General features: G+C 35.3%; 4 protein-coding genes across 9 annotated transcripts; 2 read left to right on the plus strand and 2 right to left on the minus strand.

Annotated features, from left to right (window-relative positions):
- Positions 1 to 125: 125 nt before the first annotated feature.
- On the minus strand, positions 126 to 9,877 carry LOC106768468 (FIP1[V]-like protein). Of its 4 annotated transcripts, none has more exons than XM_022783824.1 (10): positions 9,134 to 9,874; positions 6,213 to 6,469; positions 5,621 to 5,747; positions 5,475 to 5,543; positions 5,223 to 5,363; positions 4,943 to 5,044; positions 4,562 to 4,836; positions 2,289 to 3,909; positions 900 to 1,416; positions 126 to 430 (listed from the first exon to the last, which is right to left on the minus strand). In XM_022783824.1, exons 1-10 carry the CDS (start codon positions 9,686 to 9,688, stop codon positions 393 to 395), a joined length of 3,702 nt encoding a protein of 1,233 aa, XP_022639545.1. In that variant the 5' UTR covers positions 9,689 to 9,874; the 3' UTR covers positions 126 to 392. The 4 variants fall into 4 exon arrangements, 2 of the variants coding, with proteins under 2 accessions (XP_022639545.1, XP_014509128.1); XR_002668799.1 differs by lacking the exon at positions 126 to 430 and adding an exon at positions 1,525 to 1,746 and having other exon boundaries at positions 1,277 to 1,416; positions 9,134 to 9,877; XR_001376254.2 differs by lacking the exon at positions 126 to 430 and adding an exon at positions 1,525 to 1,691 and having other exon boundaries at positions 1,277 to 1,416; positions 9,134 to 9,876.
- Positions 9,878 to 13,780: 3,903 nt separating this feature from the next.
- Positions 13,781 to 17,213, plus strand: LOC106765880 (pentatricopeptide repeat-containing protein At2g33680). The gene is made up of 3 exons (XM_014650652.2): positions 13,781 to 15,961; positions 16,264 to 16,346; positions 16,632 to 17,213. Exons 1-2 carry the CDS (start codon positions 13,816 to 13,818, stop codon positions 16,311 to 16,313), a joined length of 2,196 nt encoding a protein of 731 aa, XP_014506138.1. The 5' UTR covers positions 13,781 to 13,815; the 3' UTR covers positions 16,314 to 16,346; positions 16,632 to 17,213.
- A 1,181-nt stretch (positions 17,214 to 18,394) lies between these two features.
- LOC106769568 (tRNA pseudouridine synthase A, mitochondrial) lies at positions 18,395 to 21,538 on the plus strand. 3 transcript variants are annotated; one of them, XM_014655238.2, is made up of 3 exons: positions 18,395 to 18,637; positions 19,128 to 20,557; positions 20,659 to 21,538. In XM_014655238.2, the coding sequence occupies exons 2-3, from the start codon at positions 19,287 to 19,289 to the stop codon at positions 21,107 to 21,109; spliced, it is 1,722 nt and encodes a 573-aa protein (XP_014510724.1). In that variant the 5' UTR covers positions 18,395 to 18,637; positions 19,128 to 19,286; the 3' UTR covers positions 21,110 to 21,538. The 3 variants fall into 3 exon arrangements, with proteins under 3 accessions (XP_014510724.1, XP_014510725.1, XP_022639546.1); XM_014655239.2 differs by having other exon boundaries at positions 19,345 to 20,557; XM_022783825.1 differs by having other exon boundaries at positions 18,396 to 18,637; positions 19,300 to 20,557.
- Positions 21,539 to 23,906: 2,368 nt separating this feature from the next.
- Positions 23,907 to 25,246, minus strand: LOC106766860 (protein RTF2 homolog). Its single transcript, XM_014651633.2, has one exon. The coding sequence runs from the start codon at positions 25,104 to 25,106 to the stop codon at positions 24,027 to 24,029; it is 1,080 nt and encodes a 359-aa protein (XP_014507119.1). The 5' UTR covers positions 25,107 to 25,246; the 3' UTR covers positions 23,907 to 24,026.
- Between the last annotated feature and the right edge of the window lie 1,404 nt (positions 25,247 to 26,650).

The raw sequence follows: 26,650 nt of genomic DNA on the forward strand, positions 1-26,650 counted from the left end.
AGCATCACCATTGCCACAAGATGTGGTAGTCTTTCAAGCTAGGCAAATGCAAAATATTTGCATATATTGCAAGAATCTGCCACATCCTTTCCCTAACCAAAGTATATAAAAAGGCACTTGTTCACATAAACTTGCAGATTGAAAGATTTGTAAATGGAGTATTTTTTGCCGATGCCTTCTGTTATTACTACTGAAATTCATGAACTACATTTCATTAACATCTAGATACAGCCAAGCTCAGAGCTAAAATTACTGTATAATCCTCTTGTTGGAAAAAAACAGTAATTAATATTAACTTACAAGTTTACAATAAGAACAATCATCTCTGACATCTCATATTCAATCACCAAAGAGAGGTTAGGAAGTAAGCAGGATCCACCTCAGACCGTCCTTCACCAGGGATGCCTCTGGTTTCTGACACTTGGAACATCTGGGTCACATGAGGAACACTGCCAGTATAAGGCTCGTGCATCACCAGCAATATTGCAACAAGCCTTGGTCATGCTAATTCTCATAACCCAGATCAAATTACGATATGGATCACATTTAGACACAGAAAAACGTGCCTGTATTGTGAAGGTTCAAGGTCTACATTTTACCAATATATACAGTGTATAATAATGTATTGGGTGCGTGGTTACAAAAATGGTCTAACTACATATAATCTCAAACACTAAAAATGTTACTTTCAACAAATTATTCAAAATCACAATGCACTAATAAACCTAAATTGGGGTTATCCATCAAGAATTATGGTAAAGGAGTTTCGAATGTCTTAATGGGTGGAAGGGGGGACTGCTAGAATTTACAAAATTAGGCCAGGCATACATTTTCGTGGGGTCAAAAATAAACAAGATTTGTAGTCAGATAATAAGCTCCCAGATTTCTCATCTAGTTACCTATCCACCTCCTTTTCCGGGGTGGTCGCTCTTGTTTGACCTCTGAAAAATCCATTGGATTTTCATCCTCTAACTTCTTGACAGCTGCCTCTTTCTCACTTGGCCTTGGAACCCTGAACCGCTCACTACGCTTCTTCAATTTATCAACAGTATCAGGGTGCTGATCCTCTAATTCCTTGGCTTTAACATCCTTCATCTCCACATCTACAAAATCCTTCCCCTCAACTGATAAATGTGGTTGGTGATTGGTATAAACTAACTTAGTAGATTCGTCAACAGGTTTCCCAGATTCAGAAGACCCATCATTATTATCTTTCTCAAGGTCCTTGAACTTTAAGGAAGATGACGACTTGCTGCTGTTACTTAAATCCTTTGTCCAGCGGTCATATTTAGAACGTCCTCGTTGAGAATCTTGCTGCTCATTATCTGAGTTGGCTTCTCCATTCCTTTTTCTGGACAGCCGATGCCCTGGGATTTCATCCTCTGCATGATCTTCATCGCCAGAGCCTTTCACGCCCTTCATAAACAGAAACAAAAGACCGTATATAAGTTAGTACCCAGTAATTGTTTACATCAGCTTGAGCTCAAAATCAGAAGAAGGAATAAAAAATTATTCCACAATCACTTTTTGGTTCGAAGAGACAGAAGGAGCAAGGAAAATTGCATTTAAAATCGATGTCCAAGGCTTAGTAAGAACTATCAAACCACACTCTTGTGAAATAAGTCTCAAAATTTCATTCTTCGAAGAGTGATATTTCACAGCCCGAATCCTGCTGACTACATTAACCTATCCTGTCAAATACAATGACGTTCAAGGGAATTCAAAAACCTGGTTAAGGTCCAACTGCTGACCATGGCAAAAAAAGAGAAAAAAGTGAGAGATGGATCTAATCAAATTATGCGGAGACACTCCAGTAATAGCAAGATTTCTTCCAATCATTAATCACATGTATGTCATTTCAAGCGAGATCAAGCTTAATACTGACAGTGACAGATAATCAGTCAAAGAAACAATAACAATCTCTTGTGCAAAAACATTAAGAACTAACTACAGCCAGTAGAGAAAAAGAAACTTTTAACTTAAAATAATAAATTGGTTCTTAACTGTATAGATACTTAAGCATGGCTCATATTATGCACTAAATTATAAAGTCTAATTGGAACAGGACAAAATTCTGCTAAACCGAATCATATCTTCTGCTTTCTACCTTTCTCCCTAGGCATTAAAAGTTGGGGAAAGAGGAACCATGTGAATGAAATTAGATACCCGATGCCAAGCCTGCTTTCTATGGTTAGGCACTAATTTACCCATTCTCCTACAAGTCGCACGTAGAGATGGATATTTTCCAGATAAATCTCACATTTAAAATATATAAGCATCAAGTATACCTTGAAATTGGTCTGACCACTTTGAGCTTCAGGACTTTTGTTGGACGTGCCTAAACTACCAACAATGGGTTCTTTGCTTTTCATAGAGCCATCATCACGCTTTCTCTCGTGAACTCTTTGAGTATCTAAAGAATTAGTGGCACAATAGCCTCGACTACTTGATTTTTCCTCCCTGGATCGCCTTTCCTCACTGTTGTATTGATTTCCACGGACATAAGCATCATCATGCCCCTTACGGTGTGGGCTTTCACCCTTAACTCGATCCGTTGTTTTCAATTGGTCACTGTGTCGCATTGCTTCTCTATGTTGGTATTCTTTCTCCGAAACTTTATGTTCATCCTTAGCCCTAACAAGGCCAGCCGATATCTTTTCTTCAGCTTCTCGTCCACTTCTTACAGAATCTCGACCTCCTCTTTCACGCTTGAATGGATGTTCTTCGTGAGACTGTTTCACCTGATGCCACTCCTCTCTATCTCTCTTCCTATTACCCCTCTCCCTCAGTAGCCAGGCCTCGTTTTTTTGTCTGGCAGCATATTGAATATCAAGGTCAACTCTACTTCTTTGATGCTCATCTCTCTTCCGTGGATCCAAAGTTGAATCCTTTTCTGGCTTGTGCCGATTGACATTTTCTCTATACCCACGCACAACTTCTTTGGCTACATGCTCCCTCCTAGGATATTCCTCATTCTTCCTCCTCTTGTTACGGAAATCCTCCAAAGCTTCATGCTTATCTTTCAAGCTATCACCTCTTTCTTTGTGTCTTGAGACTCTTGAGCTGACATCCTTGTCATATGGAACCCTGTAGGTACCATTATCCAACTGTTTTCTTGATCGAAAGGAATCATCATTGTCGCTTCTCTCATTTTCACGAACCCTACCCTTATCCCTCTTTCTTGGTTCATCATGTTTAACCCTTTTTCCATAGAGATCATCATTTCTACGTTCCCGATCCACATCAGAGCTAACCCTATCTCTTTGACTTTCAAAGCCACCAATCCTTATGTGTGATTGATGTGCCGAGCTAGGGTGTCGGTCCTTGTGAGAGTATGAATTCTCTCTACTTTTAATCACCATACCGTTTGTCTCTGTTTTTTTGCCCCCATCTTGCTCTCTTCTATGGAATACCTGCTCATTATCATGAGATTGCATTCTAATGCTACCCAGATGAACATCATGTGGATCCTGACGTACTTCAAAACCATCCCTTTGCTTATGATAATCCCTGCTGCTTTCTGATATTGCTTTGCTGTTATCGCTACTTCTTACAGATTTCGAGTCCTCACAATCACTTCCATCCCCAAACAAAGGTTGCTCAACTTGAGATGTCATTTTCTGTCTCTCTGCTACCCCATCCTTAATGACATCTCTGTTGTCCACTGCATTTAAGTCTCTATCTCCCTTTTCCAACCTGGAAGTTCTATCAGCTGTCCGAGCTTCCTCAAGCTGATTGTTTTCAATACTGGATTCCTTCACATCCTCAACGACGGGAAATGACAAGTGTGCACTATGTCTACCTTCCATGCTTTCAACTGACCCTTCTTTTTTATTGTCAACAATTGTCACTTCTCGACTGCAAGTAAAACGGGGAGACTGATCATCACATGCACTTCCTTGCATTTTCCTGCAAATAGAAAACAGAGATGGTGTTAATGAATTGCAGGTTAAAATAACTGAGCAATCATCAAAAACCACCAGGACATGCAAAGAATAACAAAGTAAGTTGTTGTCCTTAAAAATGAAAGTTTTTACTAAGACAACAACAACCTAAACTTGAAAAACCATCCCTTCCTGTAACGTTTGCAAGCATCTAAGTTGTTGGACAATCCTTTTCTTTTTCATTTCAAATATAAATTTGACAAATATATTTTTTTAACCAAATTATGTTCTACATTGAGTGGTTGCATGAGCTTTGATCTTAGATTCAGCCTTCTTTTTCTCTAGGAGTTGGATATGTTTCATTATGTTGCATTCGATGTTTTCATAGGATATGGAATGCTTATGTGAGAAAGAATAAGAAGCCGACATTGACCAATCTGGCCAGAACTAGAAGTATTTGCTACTAATTGTGCTTTGGGCAATTCTTTACGGATCTGAATTATCATTTTTGGGTCCTATCTCATGCCGCCCAAGTTCAAAATGCATCATACACAATCTACGCATAAATAGGATCAAAGTGGAATGGATTAAGAATGGTTTTAAATTTAACTTGGATTGGCTGAATTATCTATATCTATCCTATGTAAAGAACATAATAGGAGTCAGGAGTTTGGTACCTAGAATCAGAGTAGTCGATTGTCTTTTCCTGGGGGAAGGGCAAATGTTCATCTTCTATGGGTATGCTAGTAGGACTCCCTTTCATATTGAGCATTCTTCTTCCAATCAGCTCCCCCTTTTGACCATTAAAATACTTGGACTCTGACCTTGGAATTTCATATCCAGATACATGGTCATCACTAAAATCCTTTATCTGGGGCTCATCACCCTCTTGTTGATCTTGAACATCAATTTTTGCATCGGAAACATCATCTGCTGGATCCTGCAAAACAATCTGTTCATAAAAATATGGTGAGTAACAACAACATTGCACATGCAGGATGCAACAATAAAAGACAAATCTAATTACGACACACTGTTAATGACAATAGCTCAAAAACCTCAATGATAGCATCCGATTCACGGATTCGAGGAGGTCGGGTGTCAATGGAAGGAAGACGATCACCGGAACCACTTTCCACCTGTATTGCTCTCCCAGTTGGCTGAAAAAATGAATAACATTAATAACTCCTAGCAAGAGAATCAAAAAGAAAAGCAGAAACTTCTACAAATTTTGTACTATAATAACCAGACACAAGCTGGCCAATACGCCAGAAATAAAAAAAAAAGTAGCTGGCCATAATGCAATAGAGGAGTTCAATGAATGGTAGAAATACATACAATTGGTGGTCGCATAGGTCCAGAACCTTTTATTAGATCATTTTGTCCAACATCTGACTTTACATAATTACCATTATTAACAGGAACATCATGTATACCAGAAGCTGCAGCTAATTCAGGGGGCAAATCTGGATCATAGTCCTGGAATGAAATCGAGTAGATGATTTAATTTATTTTAAATAAGAACTGGACCAAAACAACTCCAGAAATATGTGATAACGAACTGTTCCTAGCCAACACTAACATCATTACCTGCTCTGTTCGACCCCTCTCATAAACATGGATCTTGCTTTGCATGGTAGACTCCAGACGTAGTTGTTCCTAGAAGAAAGTCAAAAAATGATTTTCTCAGTCTACACTAAATTTCTACTGGAAAAGAATATAAGCAAAAAAATTACCAGTTGTTTGCAATAATCTTTCCAGGTATTATCATTCAAACCGAAGTTGAAAAATTCTGATACATCAACACCAGGATATTTCCATGGTTTCTCCTCAAAACTATCAATATCAACATCAAATATTGTCCTGAAAAGAAAAAGTGGCAGGTTAAATAAGAAATCACTGGGAGATAAATCAGTGTAGTAATAAAATGGAGAACGCAGGGGGCGATAAAATGGAGGTGTAAACGATTCAGTAGATTTGTCCAACAAAAACGTCATTCCGAGAAAAATGAATAATGATGACCTTGGTTAACATATTGATCTAACAACTTATGCAATATAAAGATCGTTTACTAACCATATCTACACTTTATACTTCAAATCAAAATTACCAAAAAGCTTTTTATATATCAAAAGGAAAACAAAAAAAAAATATTATTAGCCTCTTTCCACTCAAACCACATGTTTCATATTCCAAACACTTCTCCCCTAAATGCAATGCTACGCGGATGCTTAACAAAAAGAATTTCTAGTTAGCAGTTGACATCAATCACTTCATTTGTTGTCTTAACACGGCTAGAGACAAATAAAATTGTCAATTAAATTTTACTTTTGAGAAGGAAGCATAAATTCCAATCCACCACCAAAGCCTCGTCCTGCTGCACTGTGTCCCCGCATAGGTAATCCAGAACCTGCTTGAAAACCTTTTTGCATGGCTGCAGCACCTTTTATTACAGCTGGTCTCCAGTCCCCTCTGCCATGACCGGCCACAGGATTCATGTTAGCTTGTGGACGAATGTGACCAAGAGGACCTCCTGGAGTAGAACTAGTTGCTGCAGGTGTGGATGCTGCACCTGGCCTGACATACTACATTACAATTAAAACAAAAGTGAAAAATGCAAATCATTAGATACTTAATTACTTTCCGTTTCAAAATCCATGGTTCACATCTTTATATACTTAAACGAACGAAACAATTATACGGGTCTGGAGTAAATGAAATATCTAACTGTCCGATGAATGGAACAAAATATAGTTTCTCCTCTTCCATAAAAGATTAGTTTTAAGATGAAAATTAATCAATGAACCAGCAGAGAGGAAGTACAACAACCGGCCAAATTTAGAAACATGATTACTGATAGAATCTTTGGAGACACAAGTTCTGTAGGTTCAACATGCATAGAAACACAAATTATAGAAACAAACAATTGATCACAAGACCCCACTAGAATGTGCTAGGAGAGCCCCCAACTCACTTGACGCTTCATAATGCCATTATGCTTCCAACCCACAATGAAAATTTTTAACTTTTGCAGTGGGATAGGAATTTTATACCAAATTCTCTCAGAAGCTCACTTTTTGGATAAAAATTACAGCACATAAACCACTTGGGTTGACACTCATATAACCAAAATCAAGTACATCTGAAACAAATTGGTAAATACTCACCCAAATATAATTAATAACCAATATAGTTTGAGCGCATAAACCTTTCAGTGAATTTTTTTCCATTCTAATGTATTTAAAGGTTTCTTGGAAGAAACGAGCCATATAATAAATCAGGCAAAATAATTTCATAATTGCGAATAATGTAGACTTATTGAAGTGAGACCCACATAAAATTCATCCAACAATACTAAATGAGGGCATAAAAGTGTGTCAAAGAATATGTTTCTGGAATTCTGAAAACAGAATTCAGCTAATTACCTGTGTCTGCGGCATCTCAAACTGGATTTAATATACATGTTATGAATGATTCTTTAAGGCAACAGCAAATTATAACTAATTGCTATATAAAAATTACCTCATAATTTTATATAATACACAATTTTTAAAAGGTGATGCAGGCTGAGCAGCATGAACATCCCACATTATTGAAGATATATTTTTTGTGTTCTTTTACTAATTCTTTTATGCTATGATTACTTGTGCTGAAGTTATTTAGAATGATGGTGCCAGTAAAGGTCAAACTCAAGCTCATAAAAACTATAACACTGTAGTCCTATATAAATAAATTTCTCTACAAAATTTTATAGAAAAGAAAATGAAAAGGTAAAATGAATTGAGTTATTTTTCTATAATCTAAAATCAACTTATAATTTAGACAAGACAATTTTTATTAAATGGCAAAAAAAATAATTGCATTTTAAAATAAACTTAATTCATTTTTCCTTCTCATTTTCTTCTTTTACAAGTGTTTATTAAAAATAAATAAAAAATTATCCACTCAGAGCCAATGTCTAGAACCAAAACATTCAAGAAGCTTAATGTGCCAAGTGAAAGCTTGTGCGTGATTTTTACATTTGTGAGTTATTAGTTAGATCTCAGACTCAGAATCATTGCAGTATGGCTGTAAGTTTTAGTCATGTTTCACTACTGTGCAGTGTCTGGAATTCAGGTGCTCAATTTCCATCATTAAACAAAACCAGTGAACGTGGTTTGGACATGTAAAAGAATGACAACTATAAACATTAGTAAGAAGAGTAGATTGCATACTTTTAGTTTTGAGAAAAAAGATAGAAAGAGATGGAGCAAGACATTGAAAGTAGTTGAGAAAAGAAATTCTATGGTAAATAACATATCAAAGAGTATGGTAAGACGTTTTGTTATTGATGTCTTCGTCGCAATTCAAGCAACAAAGATACAAAGATCAAGCAGTTTCTATTCCCCAGAAAGTAAAAAAGAAAAAATCCCCCAAAATTCAGTGAAACTGTTCTGTAGTCTGCACCACCTTGGATGGAGCATTTATTTGATAAGTTGATTAAAGTTAAATATGGAAACCAGTAAAAATAATTAATGTCAACATGGTTTAATATTTAGAGTAATTCATTCATTTTCCTTTAATAGAAAGCTTGATACACAAGCCAGAAGGAATATTAACAGTTATACTTCAAGATTCACCAAATGCAAAGGAACTGGATTAACAAAATGGAGAAAACACTCATTGTAATTCATTTTGCCATTGTAGTCGATTGGGAAATAACCGTGACTCAACCATGAAACATGAGTGAGCTTCCCAAAGAATTTTTGTATATGAACTTGGGAATAAACTAATTTTAGTTTATGAGAGAGACTTACTACATCCTTCCATCTTATTTTATTTTTTCCCATAAACCAGTACCATAATTATTTGCCTTTTTCATTCACATTTAACAAAAAGCAAGGTTGCCAAGGTACACGTTATTCAGATACCATACAGAACCTCATATTCGTTGGTCCTTGAATCCAAGGCTCGGCCAATGTACAAAAAGAAAAGAAAAGGATAACAAAATAATAATTTCAACTAAATTTTTCTCATTGGTATAACTGTGCAAGTGCAAGTCACGGTATGAAATAATATTAATAATAAAAAAAATATTACAAAATCTTTTTGTATTGGCTTCTTTCTATTTTCACTGCCTTTTAAGCTTTTCTTCTTCTTTTTCAGCTATTCACAACAAGGAAGCACAAAAGAGACACAACACCAGCTGAATTCCATCATCAAACTTTATCTACTATTATTCTTAAAAGTACAATTACAACGACACTGACCTTAAACTGAGAATGAAAAGGATGATGATAACCCTGATTGCTGTACCCAACTTTCCGCGCAAGTACTCTCACCGACTCTCCCACATCCTTCTTCTCACCATCAACCAGTTGAGTAGAATTCTCGCCCCAATCGCGCTCTTCAGTGTCGCCAGCTGCCGCCGCAACATCGGGGCCACGGTCATCACCGGCATCCGGAAGGCCACCGGCGTCCAACACAATCTGCAGGTCATCATCGCTATCATCGCTGTCTTCCCAATCATCACCCTCGCCGATTCTTCTGGAAGCTTCTACTGCATCTCCGGTTAGCCCCGGAATGAGCGGCTCGTCGTCAATTTCCTCATCCTCTATGTCGAATTTGACGTCACTGTCGATCAAATCAACGGAAGGTTTATCGGTGACGTTGGAATCAGCAATTACATGTTCCACGTGGTGCGGTGATTGTTGAGGTGATTGCTGGCGGTGAATGGGTTGAGCTTTAGGAAGCGAAGGAGAGGAAGGAGCGAAGGGCATAGGAAGATCGGTGTATAAACCACCGAAGTCATCATCGTCTTCCATGGCGATTGTGTTGGAGAAAGTGTATTGAGGTTAGAAGAAAAAGGGTTTTGTTTTGCTTAGTTTGTTTGGGAGATGGCAGAGTGCCAAAGCCCAATCTTCATCACCTTCTTAATGTGATCTTTTATGTTGTATTTTCATCAAAAAAAAAAAAACAATACCCACTTTCTCTTCTAACATCTCCTTTTAAGCTAGTAGAATTATATGTCTTTTACTTTTACATTTAAATGTTTGAGAACTTAACTCCAAATTTTGTATTTTAAGGATAAGATATTGATAAAATCCTTTTATGATAGATTATAATATTATAGATTTATAGTCTTAGGATACAAACACATTTAAAAAACTGTTCTGTAACAGTTTAGAAAAAAAATTGTTTTATAATTTATTTCTATGATCACCCTGTGAATAGATGATGAAATAGGTGATGATATAAAGATGAAAATTTTATCGAATAATTCCGTAACCTTTTACTAATTGTTTTGTACATGGCTTTATCATGTAGCTTTATCATATAGCTTTTTTGAAAAATTTATTGAATATATATATATTATAATTATAATGATGAATAATTATATTAATATTTTATATTTTTTTAAATTTTTTTTTTTGATTAATTTTATATTGTTTTATTTAATAATTTATATTATTAAATGAGACGTTGGAGTTCAAAATTGTACAAAATTATATAATTTTATAATTGTTTATTTTATGATTTCTTTAAAATATACTAATTTTTCTTTATGCATTCTGGAAGAAAAAAAACATTTTTTTCTTAAAGATAGGAGAATCTTTGACACTGAAATTTTAAACGTGTCTATTTTCTTTTAATATTTTAACTTTTTTATACTTGATAGTAGTTTTATCTATAAAAGAATATTATATTTAAATGATATCATATCTTAAAAAGCTATAATAAGGACAAGTTTTTAATTCAAATGGCTAGTGATTAAATTTTTATTGGGCGAACTAACGGGTTATTGAGCGAGTGTGCTTTCATGCACTAATTTTCGAACAAACATATTTTCTTTTAACAAAATTAACAGAGTCCAAATCTATTTATATGTATTTTTATGGTATGTTTAATGTGTGATTCTACAATGTCAAAATAATAGAATTAATGTGTGTATACAATGTTGTTTATTATTAATTAAGGTAGTGATTATGGTGGTGGACATGTATGATGTTGATAGAGTTTTAAGGAGAATTTCTTTATGATGATGATCTTAGTATATGCATTGACATTTGAGGATATTTTAAATTCTAATAATTATACTCAAATAGAGAAGAACGAGTTATGTGGTAAGAGTCGTAAGAGGTTCTAGCCACTAGACGATTAGGTCTTAAACGCGAAGAAGACTAACCTTGTAAGTAGAAGGATGATAACCCTTTGTTTATGACTTTGCAAAGCATAGATATTACTACAAGTGCACGCCTACAATGATGTCCAATGTCAAAAGCCTTTATCTAGACTATTGAGTCTAATATAAGTCTTTATATATGATATGATTGTTTTTATGAATGAGTCATGTATGTTAATAATTTGATGTTTTTTAATATTTTGATGTTTGTTTTGTGAAAACTTTTTTGCACATTAGTTCACCTTGTTGTTTCTTTGGTGTTTTATCGTGTATGTATTGTTTCTTTTTTTATTTTCTTTTACGATGATCATCTTATTGACTGTGAACAGATGAGAGATAGGTGTTGAAACATCTTATGTAAAAGACAATAATATTATATTATTCAGTGAATACTTGGAATCACATGTCATAATATTTGTTAAGTGTCTTCAATCATATATTCTCTATAAGTCGATATATCTTATTCTTCAACATATTAATACATTTAATAATTTAGAAGAATATATAATAAAATGTTTTAAAATTGATACTATTTTTATTAGTAGGATAGAAAGATGATTAGAATTATGTAAAAAACAATTGAGCAAAACCTACAAATTATGTGTTTTCTTAATCATAATTTATTTTTCTTTTTTCTTTCATCACATATCAAAAAAATAGAAATGTGATACAAATTATACATAAAAACATAAATATGTAATTTTATATCCTTTTCATTATCTCATTTATTAACAAAATAGAAAAGATGAAAATCTTTTTATCAAAACAAATAGAGTCTGCAAATTAAAAAGATATTGGTTTTACTGGTTTCACGTAGTAAAAAAAAAACATAACAAATCATAGATAAGTAACAATGTATTAAGGATAATTACCCAAAACAAAAAGTAAGCCTAAACCAACAAATAGTAATTATGTATATAGTCATTGTTGTTCACTATGTCATTAAAATCATTTATTATTATTTTCTTTATGTTTTATTATAAGTTTAGTTAGTAATTTGATTTTTATGTTTAGATATTCAATTTGTCCTAGTCTTTATATATTTTTTAATTTGATTTTATCTTTATTATTTTAAAAAGGCTCAATTGAAATGTTGAAAAATTAATATAGTGTTTTTAGTTAAATTAATATTAATATAATTCAGAAGTCTTATGTGTCAAAATATGAATCATTTTTTATTTTAAAGACACCGTGTATCAAAATGAAAAGGTTTTGAGGTAAATGATGATTCAAGATTTGAAATGTGACAAACTTAGATTTTGACACGTAGCAGATTAAGATTTTGACATATAGTACATTCAAACAATGTTAATGTCAATTTAACCACATTTAATATTTTACAAAAATAGACACTCAATTGAGTGAAAAACAAATAAGCGAAATGAATAAAAAACTTAAATATAAAGATAAAATTAATAATTAAACATTTATTATATTAGCATGACAAAATTGCATCTTCACATAGGAAAACATATCAAAGTACAAAAAAAGAAAACTTATTCATGGGATAAAAATGGATATGAATTCAAAATTCAATATACTTTTAATATGAATGTATAATCTAAATTCATTTTAATTAAATCAACCATGTTTGATTTTTTTTTTTTTTTCAATCCAATTTAAATTAGGTTAATTTTATATTGAATCTTGATTGAATCCATCTTGTCAATCATATTGAATTTAATAAGATGAATGTTATCTACCTAATTATTAAGTTTGTTAGAAATAAGTTGGGTTCACTTCATCAGACTTGGATTGAGTTAACTCATGCCAATCTCGGTTTGGTTTACTCGACTCAATTTAGGTTTAGGTTGCTTCACCTCATCATTGACTAAAGTTGGTCATAGTGAACTTGGACTCGTTTTGATTTGACTCAACTTGAGCATTAGTTGATTCAATCAAATCTAGGCACATATTAGTCAAGCTCAACCTAGGATTGTGCCGACTCAACTTAACCTGAGATCCATAATGATTGAGCTAGACATTAGACCAGAAATGACCTGGCTAAACCATTTAGTCAAGACTGACTTAGCTCAAATTTCAACTTGAACTAAATTTACTAAACTTTCAGTTGGGGCAGACTTGATCTGACCTTCAACCTAGGATGACTCGATTCAACCATTCAATCCAAAACGATATGATTTAACATTTAAATTGAGACGACTTGACTCAACCTCCAATTCGAAACAACTTAGATCAACTTTAAAGATAAAAAAAGACTCTACTTCCAATACAAAATAACCCAGCTTAACCTTTAATTTGAAATGATAAAGACTTTTTCTTCACTTATTTACTCCTTTTTACACTTATTTAACATTGTGATACTATTATTTGATATTTTACTTTAAAATTTATATCATCCTAACTTGTTAAATATAATTCTTTAACATACAGAAATGAAGAAATTTATTTTGATGTTGTATTGAATTTAAAATTTATTTTTCCAAATTATATAAATAAAGTAATTAGATACAAATTTAATTATTAAAAATATCTAAATAATATACAATTTTATTAAACAATTTCAAAAACGGATACCTCCTATTATACTACAAAAGATAAAATTAAAATATGAACCACGTAAAAAAAATCACCTTTATATATTAAAAAAATTATTCGTTAACAAAATTAAATATATTTTTATAACAATTATATTATAAAAAATAAAATAAGAATATTAAAAATTTTACATCTTTATATAAGATAGACAAAGCAAACCCAGACGAGTGGAGTTGCACAGAGACACTGTCATTCGTTAGCAGTGGATGCATGCCTCTTCCATTTCCTCCCCAACACGTGCAAGTGTTGCGTGCTTTCCTTCGCTACACTGTCAACAAAGAACTTCGTAGAGGTCGAGTTTTGCACGCTCGCATTCTCAGAAACGGTTTTTTCTCCTTCACTCACATTGCCAACGCCCTCATCAACCTCTACACAAAGTGTGGTCACTTCACACAAGCCAACCTCGTATTCGACAACATCGTTCACAAGGACGTCATCTCATGGAACTGTCTCATCAATGCATTCTCCCAACAGCAAGCCTACGCCTCGTCTCACGTCATGCGTCTCTTTCGCCGTATGATGGCCTGCACCACCCTCCCCAACGCCCACACCTTCACTGGCGTCTTCACCGCCGCCTCCAACCTCTCCGACGCCAGCGCCGGCCGTATGGCCCACGCTCTTGCCGTCAAAACGGCCTGGTCCGATGACGTTTTCGTTGCCAGTTCACTTCTTAACTTGTACTGCAAAACGGGTCTCGTTGCGGAGGCGCGTGAGCTGTTTGACGAAATGCCTGTGAGGAATGTGGTTTCTTGGGCTACCATGATTTCTGGGTATGCTTCCAAGGAGTTTGCTTATGAGGCTTTTCAGCTCTTTGAACTATTGCGTCATGAAAAAGAGAGTGACAATGAAAAAGAGTTTGTGATCACCAGTGTTCTTAGTGCTTTGACGAGTCACGTGTATGTGGACACCGGAAGGCAGGTTCATTCTCTTGTGGTGAAAAACGGGGGTGTTTGCTTTGTCTCTGTGGGGAATGCTCTCGTGACGATGTATGCGAAGTGTGGGAGCTTGGAGGATGCGCTCAAGACTTTTGAGTTGTCGGGGAACAAAAATTCTATCACGTGGTCGGCTATGGTAACTGGTTTTGCTCAGAGTGGGGATGCGGATAAGGCTCTGAAACTGTTTTATGATATGCATCGCTCTGGGGTTTTTCCCACTGAGTATACTCTTGTTGGGGTGATCAATGCTTGTAGCGATGTTTGTGCTATTGTGGAAGGGAGACAAATGCATGGTTTTTCCTTGAAGCTGGGTTATGAATTGCAGTTGTATGTGATGTCGGCTTTGGTGGACATGTACGCGAAGTGTGGTAGTATAGGGGATGCACTGAAGGGTTTTGAATATATTCAACAACCTGATGTTGTTCTCTGGACTTCAATCATAACGGGTTATGTACAAAATGGGGATTATGAAGGTGCTTTGAATTTGTACGGTAAAATGCAGATGGGGCGAGTTATCCCCAATGATTTAACTATGGCGAGTGTTCTAAAGGCTTGTTCTAGCTTGGTGGCTTTAGATCAGGGAAAGCAAATGCATGCCGGGATTATTAAGTATGGTTTTAGCTTGGAAGTTCCGATTGGAAGTGCTCTTTCTGCCATGTATGCAAAGTGTGGAAGTTTGGATGATGGATGCCGCATCTTTAGGAGGATGCCTTCTAGAGATGTAATTTCGTGGAATGCAATGATATCCGGACTTTCTCAAAATGGTCGCGGCATTGAAGCCTTGAAGTTGTTTGAAGAGATGTGTTCGGAGGGAACAAAGCCCGATAGTGTCACATTTGTGAATCTTCTCTCTGCTTGTAGTCATATGGGTTTGGTGGACAGAGGGTGGGTTTATTTTAAGACGATGTTTGATGAGTTTAACATTGCTCCTACAGTAGAGCATTATGCTTGCATGGTTGATATCTTGAGCCGTGCTGGACAACTAAATGAAGCAAAAGAATTCATTGAATCAGCAACAGTTGATCATGGTCTATGTCTGTGGCGCATATTATTAGGGGCGTGTAAGAACCATCGTAACTATTATCTTGGTGCTTATGCTGGAGAGAAACTAATGGAGTTAGGCTCGCCAGAATCGTCTGCATATGTATTGTTGTCGAGTATATATACGGCTTTAGGAAAATGGGAAGACGTGGAGCGTGTCAGGGGGATGATGAAGACCCGAGGGGTGACTAAAGAACCTGGTTGTAGCTGGATTGAGTTGAAAAGTTTGACCCATGTATTTGTTGTTGGAGACAATATGCACCCACAAATTGAAGAAATAAGGTTGGCGTTAAAACTGTTAACCAAGTTAATGAAAGATGAAGGATATCAACCTCTTCTTGATCCATTACTTCCTAAAGTTATCAGTGATGATTTGAAAGGTATTATTTGATAAAAGTTCTCATCTGTACCGATCAATGTTTACAAGTAATCTATGCAGTGTTTTTTCTTTTGTTGTTTGGATTCGACCTCGGGGTATGGTATAATTCTACTGTTAAGAAAGCCTCTTAGTACTGTATTGAAAATTTGAGATAAATACGATCTGCATCTGAACCAGCATATTCTGTCTTCAAACTTATTTGCTTCTCATGCTTGCCTTTTCTTCTTGACATATTAGTTTTATAATTTATTCCAATTCTTAATTTTTTTTTTCACTTTATTTTCATTTCCCTTGTTCACGTAGATGAAGAAGGCAGCGATGAGATACAACTCAGGGTTTGTGGTGGCTTTTAGCAAGATTGAGGAGATCATCAACTCATGCCCAATGTAAGATTATTGTTCATTACATTCAGAAACCACCCTTTTATGGTCCCCCTTTTTTATCAATTCGTTGATTGAGATATTTGAAGATTGCTTCTACGTATATTTTTGAAGTAATTTGTCCTTTTTTTTATTTTGAATCTAGAAACAATTTTCTTTCTCTTAGAGATTGTATGTTACCATTGCTTCCTCCAGCCCTGGAAGTCATTATTTTGTAACTATTCTTTTGTTTTCCCCTTCATCACAATCTCAAATTAATGGTGATATATTGCAATCTTTCTGGTGGGTTAGCTAAGGGGATTGTCAAATCAGCAAGAAGTATGGTAATTTACGAGCCAATGATTCAGAATCTGGCCCACATCTAAAAGTTTCAAGCTGCGACTGTTATGTGCAATTCATGAGCTCGTTGGTCAGGCTGTTCATGGGGCACATACATGATCCGGAACCAGAAGAAAGAGGTCAGTAGCTATTTAATCCTCTTAGGTCAACCAGTGGGACCCTAAGAGTGAAGCGGAGAGTCAATTAACAAATTATACTTGCTTCTGTTCCAGCTATATAATGCGCTGGGTTATTTGCACTTCAGGCAACTAAATGTGCTATTAGTGCTAGCAATATCTTAGACGACTAGGCGTTCTTTTGGTTTGTTTAAATTAACCAAGCTCATATTGTCATATATATGCCAAAAAGAAAACCTAAGGTCATACATAAAATGACTAGAGCCCCGTCATGGACCGTAAAACCCAGCACCTAGAGAAAACTTTTGGAAAGAGGAGGTATGCATAAAATTCAAGATGTACTCACTGATTTGGTATAACGGTAAATTTCTGTTTCTTGAATTTCGTATTGCTTGCTTTAAGTGAAAGTTTCCACACACCTAAGATGTTCATTAAAACTACACCATGGAAAATTTATTTTGCTAAAGCCTGCTGCTTCGCTATTGGAATCCACGAATCATTATTATCTTCAATATCCACTTGCTGTCTATGCATATAGTTTTATGCACAGGGCGATCCTCAACGGTCAACAGCAGTAATTGGAGATAGGATTTTTCAGCACTGGCAACAACTTCCATCCTTCTCGTTCATTGCAGTAATATTTACTGATTAGTGTAATTACAAGATCTACAAATAAGTTATCTATTTTGATTAGCAAGCTGAGGTTTGATTCCTATAAATAAAATATACATGTAAAATGACATAAAAAATGTACCTTTAATGTAAATTAAGTAAGGTACCTAAAGTTTTAATCTTCATCACTTTAAAAGTCACAGACAAACTAATCGGGTGTATTTAGAGCATATCCACAACCTATTTTTTCTGGACTTTCATATTTTGTATGATTTGTATTTCCCATTTTTTTGTCGGTGTATGATGTCTTGTTACAGTGAATAACATAAAAAATAACTTGAACTTTGAAACAAACTATACATCATTTAACATCTCTAGGCCAATTTTAGAAGGCATAGTGATATGTGATTTATAACTATACGCATATAAAATAATAATTGTAATACCAACTATACTAAAAAAAGTATTTTGTTTTGCATCCTTATGGTTTTCTCTTGCACTTCCAAGGGGTCTTTAAAAGACTAAACAGCTTTACCTCCTTGCTTTCACTGCTTTGTTGTCCCCACTCTCTTCGAATTCTACTTCAGCAACTTCTTACATATTGCGTAATTCCAAAAAAACATCTTTGAATTACAAAATTCATGATTATTTTTTTAAAAAAAAGACTTATAGGCTTTTGAAATTTTACAGTTCCAAATCTTTTTTTTTAATAAAAAAAATGACTTATGAATTGTTTAATACGGTGGTCACTTGTGAATCTAAAAGTAAATTTTGAATTCATAACTTTTTTTTAAGCTTCTGAATTATGTAATTCAAAATACAATATTAAATTATAGATTACACCGTGCAAAATTAAAATTGACTTTCAATTTACTATACTAGATTGTGTAATTTGGTATACATTTTCAAATTCTAGATTTCACAATTCACAAAGTTTTACACCAAAAGGCAAAGTGGGAATTTTAATGTTTATGGGGGTGCGGAACAAAACACGGATGCAAAAAGAAATTCCCTAAAAAGTTGTAAGCCCATAATTCAATTTTGGGTTAAGGCCCATATGGAAAAAACTGTAATGGAGCCGAATGTAAGAAATCAGTGGCGCGTGCCCAGTTTGTTTGTGAAACTTGAAACGAGGGTTTAACATTTATTGCATCTTTTTCGCACACACGTTTCTCACTTTGCAGTTCAACCCAGCTAGCATTCTCAACCGTTCTCCCGCTCATTCCTCTGGTAATATCTCTTTTTTCGCTCATTGTTTCATGCTCCTATTCTCTTTCTTTTGTCAAAAATATGATATAATATTTAGGTGCCATTTTTTTCCCGCTATTTCCGAAGTGGATGTGGATTGTGGAGTTCAAGAAAATCTCATGCTTTTTGGGTAGATGTTCCCAATGATCTTTGGATTTTCCCCGTCTATTTTTATCTGAATATCTTCAGTCTTTTATGTGGTTTCAATCATAAATCAACTGTTGACAGCAAGCAATAATTCACGCTGTTGCTTTTGTGTTGGTAATTCTTTGTTCTTTCAACTTGCTTGTTGCAAAACATGAAAAGGCCTTCGAAAAGTAGAGATAACTGTGATTAGTCGAGTTCTTTAAAACTTCAAGAAATTGAAATTGCATTCGGAGTTGTGTGTAGAAACTATAAATGTACCGAAAGAGCCTCTAGTATAATATAGGACTTGTTCATTTCTGAATTAATAAATCAAATTGTTGTTTAGGTTTGTGGCCTCATGCTGGTGTGAGTGATTGGGTATTAGTTGTCCCCTTGCCTGGCCATTGACTCTTGAGTCTTGAGCCAGTCCCTTTTTCCGGTTGTTGAACATTCCAGATTTTAAAACATTGACTTCTACCAGTCATATTCTTGTCACTTCTAAAATATGGAAAACCCAGATACAGCGCTGACAACTTCATCCCTGCCTCCACCACCTCCATTAGCTGCGGACGAGCCAGAGCCCAAGAAGCTGAAGATGTCCACCACAACTTCTGATGATGAAGAATGCAAAACTGCCCCTGGCACCAAGAAACGATACAAACGCCGTAAGGTTGCCATTTTCTTTGCTTATTGTGGTGTTGGCTATCAGGGTATGCAGAAAAACCCTGGTGCAAAGACCATTGAAGGTGACCTAGAAGAGGCCTTATATGTGTCTGGAGCTGTTCCTGAACATGATCGTGGAATTCCTAAACGATATGACTGGGCTCGCTCAGCTAGAACAGATAAAGGTGTTAGTGCTGTTGGTCAGGTTGTCTCCGGTCGTTTCTACATTGATCCTCCTGGTTTTGTTGACCGCCTTAATTCAAACCTTCCCTCTCAGATAAGGATCTTTGGTTACAAGCGTGTGACAGGTTCTTTTAATGCCAAGAAGTTCTGTGACCGGAGGAGGTATGTCTATCTCATTCCTGTGTTTGCTCTTGATCCAAGTTGTCACCGTGATAGAGAGACTGTCATGGCTAGTTTGGGATCTACAAACGAGCTTGTTAAATGTTTGGAGTGTTCTGAGAGAGGCCGAAAGGTGGTAGGATTAGTTGGCAACCGTAAGCACAATCTGGAACTCGAAGCCATGGATGTTGACGCTGGTATTTCATCAAACAGAGATGTTGTGCTTGATTCTGTAGTTGCAGAGGATGTGGAAGTTTCTCTGAGCAGAGGGGACGATGATCATTTAAATGGGGAGTCTGGGATTGATACTAAGGGTGAAGTTTTAGTTGATAGCACGGACCCTGAAACTGGTATTGAGAACGTGATTCCTGTTCAGGATGAGGATATGCCTTTGAACGGTGAATCTGTGAATAATTCAGACATTGTTGAGGAAGAAAAAATGAATGGAGTGGATAAGTCTACTGGTGGAAGTAGGTTCTGTTACGGTGAGAAGGAGAGGGAGAGATTTAATAAGATTTTAAATTTTTTTGTTGGGACTCACAATTTCCATAACTTCACCACCCGAACAAAAGCACAGGACCCTGCTGCTCGTCGTTACATTATTTCATTCAATGCTAACACTACTGTTGTAGTTGAGGGCATTGAGTTTGTAAAGTGTGAGGTTGTGGGACAGAGCTTCATGCTTCATCAGATACGGAAGATGATGGGGCTGGCAGTGGCAATAATGAGAAATTGTGCACCAGAATCACTTATCAATAAAGCTTTGCAGCAGTGAGTACAACTTCTATTGTTTGTATTATCTATAAGTTTCCATTTGAAATGCTGTGATTCTCATTGGATATACTTTTCTACTTTTGTCTTCCTAAACGTAGGGATGTGAACATTAATGTGCCTACTGCTCCTGAGGTTGGATTATATCTGGACGAATGCTTCTTTTCTTCATATAACCAGAAGTGGAAAGATAGCCATGAAGTGGTTTCAATGAAAGCATATGAGAAAGAAGCTGAGGAGTTCAAAATGAAGTACATATATTCCCATATTTCTTCAACGGAGCAGAAGGAAGGAACTGTTGCTCTTTGGTTGCATTCTTTAAACCATAGAAATTATCCCGATCTGCATGTTGTCAATGAGGAAGCCATCACTGATAACAAGAGTGCTGATCCTGAAGAAGCCATTTCTGATTACAAGACTGCTAATCCTGAAACTGATAACAAGAGTGCTGATTGTGAAGAAGCCATCACTGATAACAATAGTGTTGATCCTGAACAAGCCATTACTGATAACAAGAGTGCTGCTGATCCTGAAGTAGTAGTAACCGAGTGAACTGTGTTTCCAATCTTTTAATGTCAACCTCTTCTTTCTAATTGATTTGGGCCTGACTTTTCATTGCATACAATTGATTGTTATATGTCTATCTCCCCTGCTTCGCATCATATACAAAATATATAAAGTATGTGATGTGGTTCTGAGTCCATCACGGGTAAAGACACAAGAAATGGACGAATATATATTAGATTGTTATTTTTTAGTCTACAATATGATATTTACCTATTAAGCCATAGCTGAGCAATAACCATCTACTTGTGCTGTAAATTAAGATCCATTGCAAAAGAAACACCTATATCATTGCAATTCTAACTATGATCATATGACTCGTGATTCTGTTTGTTTCTTTCATCTTCTATTTAAAGCGATTGTAGATCTCGTCTACTAATGATCTTGCAGATTATTGCAAGTTTTGTTGTATTATCACGATTTAAACTTGCCATGCTGTACTATTTTCTAGGGCCTACAACCGATAATGCATTGTTTGTATCCGTGGATTATAGATCATGTATTGATAATGTTAAGTAAGCACAAGTTTATTTGTATGTTATTCACTAATCACTAATACACTTTATCAGCTCTTTTTGTGCCTCTGCAAGGTCAAACATCGACTTTCTACAACGATTCTAATCAAATGCTATACAGGTACAATGTAGTAAATTTTGTTGTCGTGGGCATACATTCAAACCGAAACCCATACCATGTAGAAAGAGATGTGGAACTTTTATCTTTGCTTGTGAAAAGTAATTTAGAATGTTAACCACCCAATTATATTTGTTCTGCTCTCTAAACTTGGGTTTTATTCATACTTACCTATCATTTAATTCGAGTGTACGAAAAGTGGTGTGTTGCTTTTATTTCATACCTTTGTATGTTGTTCGTGCATTTCAGATTTTCTATCCAAACACTACCTAAAGCTTACCCAGCCTGCAATTCTGTCTTATTTTGAAGCCCTGATTATTTCCAGAATTCTTGGATTCTCTACATCTCGGCTTCTCATTTTGATTATGGTTCATCAACACAAAATTTGCGAACAAGCTGTGAAAAATTGTTTAGCTTTCAGTTTTATGTTCTTTGAACGCAACAAAGACTTAGGTTACAGGTATATTTATAAGTGGATTTCGTTGTTAACGAGAGGACTGTTTTTCATTTTATATGCATAACCATGATGTCATAGCTCAACAGAAATTGCTTTCGTTAACAGGAAATCCAAAATGCTATGCTGATATATGAATTACGGGGACCGTGGTCTAAATACGGCATCGGTCATTCAAGGACGAAAAGGAGATAACCCAGTACAATATAAGTGCAGTTTTTTAATTACATTCCTCATCTACAACGAAAATGCAGTTCTACTAAACAAAAATTATGAACAAAAGTAATAAACTGGAATGTCACAGGTTCAACCGTTCAAACCCCAACTACGTGAGCACCACCAGGAGTACAAGTTTTCATCTAAATTCTGCCTCCCAAATAAGAGGCCAAATAAACAGATTTTATCAACAAAATCTCTTCCAAAGCAAGCTTAACTACACTGATATGTTGGTAATGAAATCGTTAAAACCATTACTTGGAAAGTCAATTTTTTAGAGCATGAACTAAAATTCACTCCAATCAACAAAAAAACAAACATTTGTTTAGAGTATGAACTATACATATGAACACAATTGGTTTCTACCACCAAGAATTAAAGGTAAAATTCTCTTTTAAGTGAAAATGGATGCCCCTTTACACCATTTGTTGGGGGCAAAAGCTGGCCTTGAAATGCCTTGCACCAGCACCACACCACAAAAACAATGCGTTTAGTTTTTAAATTTACATTGCGTAAGTATATAGATGAAAACCACAGTTCTTCATAAGTATTGTAAAGTCGCGCAATTCTACAGATAAAACTATAGTATGACGACCTTGCACATGACCACTCCATCTGACAAGTTCATCCTGCACAAACTTCATTAACAGAAAATCCACAAGTTGTTTTGAGGTTGAATTGCCTTAGGCCTTGTTTACTTGGGTGGATTTGAGGAAAAGTGATTGAGTAGATTTGAGAGGATTTGAAGGTAATTTTTGTTGTTGTTTATTTTAATGAATTTGAAGGTAAACAAAAGTAGATTTGGAAATAATTTTTTTTAATTTGTCACATAAATTAAATCTTACACTAATTCTCACGAACTTTACTTCCAAATCCAGTCTCGCTTACTTCCAAATTCACTCAAATAAATAACAAAAAAAATTATCTTTAAATCCTCTCAAATCCACTCGATTACTCTCCCTCAAATCTACTCAAATGAACAAGACCTTACTGTGATTCCAATATTAGATCCAAACATGTCATTCATTTATAGGTGTTAACAATGGATAAGCTCACAGAAGATATGAAAGTTTAAATGATAGATTAACTAGGAAGAGTTTTTAATAGCTTAATAACTGAGAATTTATGGTGTATTAATGGAATAAGCTCTATAATCGCTTCGAAAGGCCCTCTCACATTCCTTATCTACAAGGAAGGAAGGGTAATACTAATGCAATGCTCTGCACTGACTATGGAGACATCACTTACCTACTCAAACTGTCATTCATGAGAAACAAAAATAATTATCCTGAATATAGCATGCTCAATTCTTAACCCAACTTAGATGGCAACGATCACTTAAACATTATCTATCGAATAATGAGGAAGCGGTATATAATCAGAAATATAGGAAAACGAGTACAAATTCTAAAATCTCTCTCTTTCCAAATAATACATGTTATTAATAAAACTCCTTCCGAAGTAGGATTAATGATAATAATGTGATGGGAATGAAACTAGTAAATTCATAAGAGGAAAACTCAATTTCTGATACAACAATCTAAAATTCAGTACATTCTTCAACAATAAAACAGTAGCGACACCAATACACAGATTCCTCAATCAGTTTCTACCAAGAGGAAGAGACCTACAAGAATATGTTTCTTTAAATTCAGTTTTCCTAGACGAAGTGAAAATGGACGCATACACATCCTTAGTAGCATTCGCTGGTGCCAAATCCGAAGCCTTGAAACGCTTCGCAGCAGCAACAGCACCATTCAAACCAACATTACCATTAGCAACCTTCCCTTTTCCTTCCACCTTAGCTGAAACCTTCTCCACAGCCTTAACATCAACACGATGCTTAGTACCACTCAACCTAGTCCCTTCCAAACTCACACCATCATCACTATTCTTAACCTTCCGATTCTTCTTCTCCCTTGTCTTAGCCCTCTCCTCCTCCATCCTCTCCTTCAGAACCGCCACCTCCTCATCAGTCCCATTGAGCACAATCTTATCAACGTCAGCATACTCCTTGTGACAAACCAAACACGACGAGGACTTAACCTCCCTCAGAGCCCTGGCACTCAAAACATGCCCACAGCTTTTCAGCGCGAAAAACCTATATTTTCCATTGAATTCCAGCCCCGCAACGGGGCACTGAAACTTTGCCCCATCATCAGATCCAGGAATCGAACAAAGCTGAATATTGATCATGTCTTTCAATCCCTTGATGTACCCGAATTCTTTAGGAAGTTTCTTCCCCAGCAAAGCTTCCACCAGCGCTTCCTTGTTGAATATATTCCCCAATTTGTCGATCACGCAGGGCTCCCTCAGGGGCTCGTTTGAGAGAGAGCAATTGTGCCACTTCGAGAGCCGCTGTTCGTGGGGGTCCACCTTATCTGGCTTCTTCTCAGCGTACATATTGAGGTAGCAGTCGCGGGACTCGGCGCCGGTGGCTCCGCCGTCTCCACCGCCGCCGAGGAGACGGGGCCGTAGGGAGAGGGTGGAGAGAGGCGCAATTCTCGAGAGAAGGGTTTCGTCGGGGAGGGGCTTGCCATTGAGGGTGAAGTAGAAGGATTGGTGTGATCGGGGGAGAAGGCGGTGCTTGACATCGGAAAGGGTTCTGCGATTGGTAGTGGATTGAACGGAAATTCCGAGGTCCGGTGACTGCACCAGGATTTGGGGCGATTTTTGATGCATTTGGAACGATTTTCTAGGGTTTGTTATGTCAAATTGGGGATTGAAAGAGTGATCGATTGGGTTTTCCGATGGTCGCAACAAACCCTAGAAGAAGATATACGATTGGTGATAGTAACGGACTTTGACAGCTTTGGCTAATAATAAAAGTTAACCTGGTTCTCATTTATATATATGATCTAAAATTTAATTTAAGATTGCTTTTTATCTTTTAAAATTTAAATTATTTTTTTATCCTCTAAAATTCGAAAAATATTGCTTTTAGCATGTTAATTTTGATTGTTAAAATAAATATTTCGAATGAAAAAATTTATATGATTACTTGTTTGATAACAAAAATATCGAATCAAAATAAAATATCTTATAAATTGATTATGGATAATTTGTTATGTTTCAAAGAAGATATAAGATGATAATATTAAAATAAATATTTGAAAAATATGATAATTAAAAAAATTAAATTTTAGATTTAGAGAAAAAACAACGTATCCGAAATTTAAGAGTCTAAAGTATTTAGATTATTTTTATTTTAGTTTATAGTTTGAGCAATTTTGAATTCATGCAATAAAATTTGTGTGCTTTAACCGAATGTAGTAATCTTTTATTTATCAAAACAAGTAAAGATAAAGGTGTTTTTGTATGTTCAATTCTTTTAAAAATCACCTAACTTATTATTAATATATAAGCCTCTTTTTTCAGTTGTTACGTTTTAATGTACAGAGATTATAGTAGATAAAAATATCCTCATATATAATGGATTCTAAGTTTTAAAGTCAAGGATATTTAAATAATTTTCATTCTCAAAACTAAAAAAAAAAACTCAAACCCTTACTCACCTCCCTAGTCCCTCTCAACCCTTTCTTTCTCATCTCTCTCACTCCAACATTTTCTCTGTCATTTCTACTGTTGCCCCAGAAACCCTTTGTCATCAGAGATATTTTCTCTCTCATCTCAACCCAATTGAAGATGGTGATGGTAATTTGAATCAGAGATATTTTTTAAAAATTGAAAAAGTTTACTCTTTTATAATCATTTTATATTTATNAATGTGTGTAAAATGAATATAAACTTTGTCACTTTATGTTACTCTTTCCAAATCTCAAAGGTAAAAAATGATTTTACTGTTTTTTTATCTTGCACAGTGGTTAAAGTTTATTCTAAACACCTACAGAAGTTGATTTAGTGATAAAAAAATGGACATAAAGAAATTAAAGAAATAGGTATAGAAGAGCTCCCTAGGAGTACGTACAATTCTTTCAATTCTAAGTTGTAATCTTACATCATGTATCACATACCAATAGAGAAAGGAAAAAGAAACAAACACTTTGTGTAAAGGGAAAAGGACAATAGAGGGAAATATNTTGTTCTTTAAAAATATAATGAGATGTGGTGTAGATGTGTAAATAATGTACGAAAATTTAATTGATTAATGAAGGTTTTATTTACATGATTTAATTTAAAAATGAAATTTAATAATAATAAGGGAAAATATATAACACATCCTCCAAATGAACGAACAGAGCAATAGCAACAAATTACGATGTCAC

The sequence above is a fragment of the Vigna radiata genome, chromosome 7, assembly GCF_000741045.1.
Source record: "Vigna radiata var. radiata cultivar VC1973A chromosome 7, Vradiata_ver6, whole genome shotgun sequence".
NCBI classification, from domain to species: domain Eukaryota; kingdom Viridiplantae; phylum Streptophyta; class Magnoliopsida; order Fabales; family Fabaceae; genus Vigna; species Vigna radiata.

What these genes read in the sequence shown, in the direction of transcription:
- LOC106768468 (XM_022783824.1), bottom strand. Translation starts at nt 9,688, where the DNA reads ATGGAAGACGATGATGACTTCGGTGGTTTATACACCGATCTTCCTATG. An exon ending in CTTTTCATTCTCAGTTTAAG is followed by an intron (nt 6,470 to 9,133) that starts GTCAGTGTCGTT and finishes ATTGTAATGTAG; the next exon opens with TATGTCAGGCCAGGTGCAGC. An exon ending in AATCGGATGCTATCATTGAG is followed by an intron (nt 4,837 to 4,942) that starts GTTTTTGAGCTA and finishes TTTTATGAACAG; the next exon opens with ATTGTTTTGCAGGATCCAGC.
- LOC106765880 (XM_014650652.2), top strand. Translation starts at nt 13,816, where the DNA reads ATGCCTCTTCCATTTCCTCCCCAACACGTGCAAGTGTTGCGTGCTTTC. An exon ending in TATCAGTGATGATTTGAAAG is followed by an intron (nt 15,962 to 16,263) that starts GTATTATTTGAT and finishes TTGTTCACGTAG; the next exon opens with ATGAAGAAGGCAGCGATGAG.
- LOC106769568 (XM_014655238.2), top strand. Translation starts at nt 19,287, where the DNA reads ATGGAAAACCCAGATACAGCGCTGACAACTTCATCCCTGCCTCCACCA. An exon ending in ATCAATAAAGCTTTGCAGCA is followed by an intron (nt 20,558 to 20,658) that starts GTGAGTACAACT and finishes TCCTAAACGTAG; the next exon opens with GGATGTGAACATTAATGTGC.
- LOC106766860 (XM_014651633.2), bottom strand. Translation starts at nt 25,106, where the DNA reads ATGCATCAAAAATCGCCCCAAATCCTGGTGCAGTCACCGGACCTCGGA.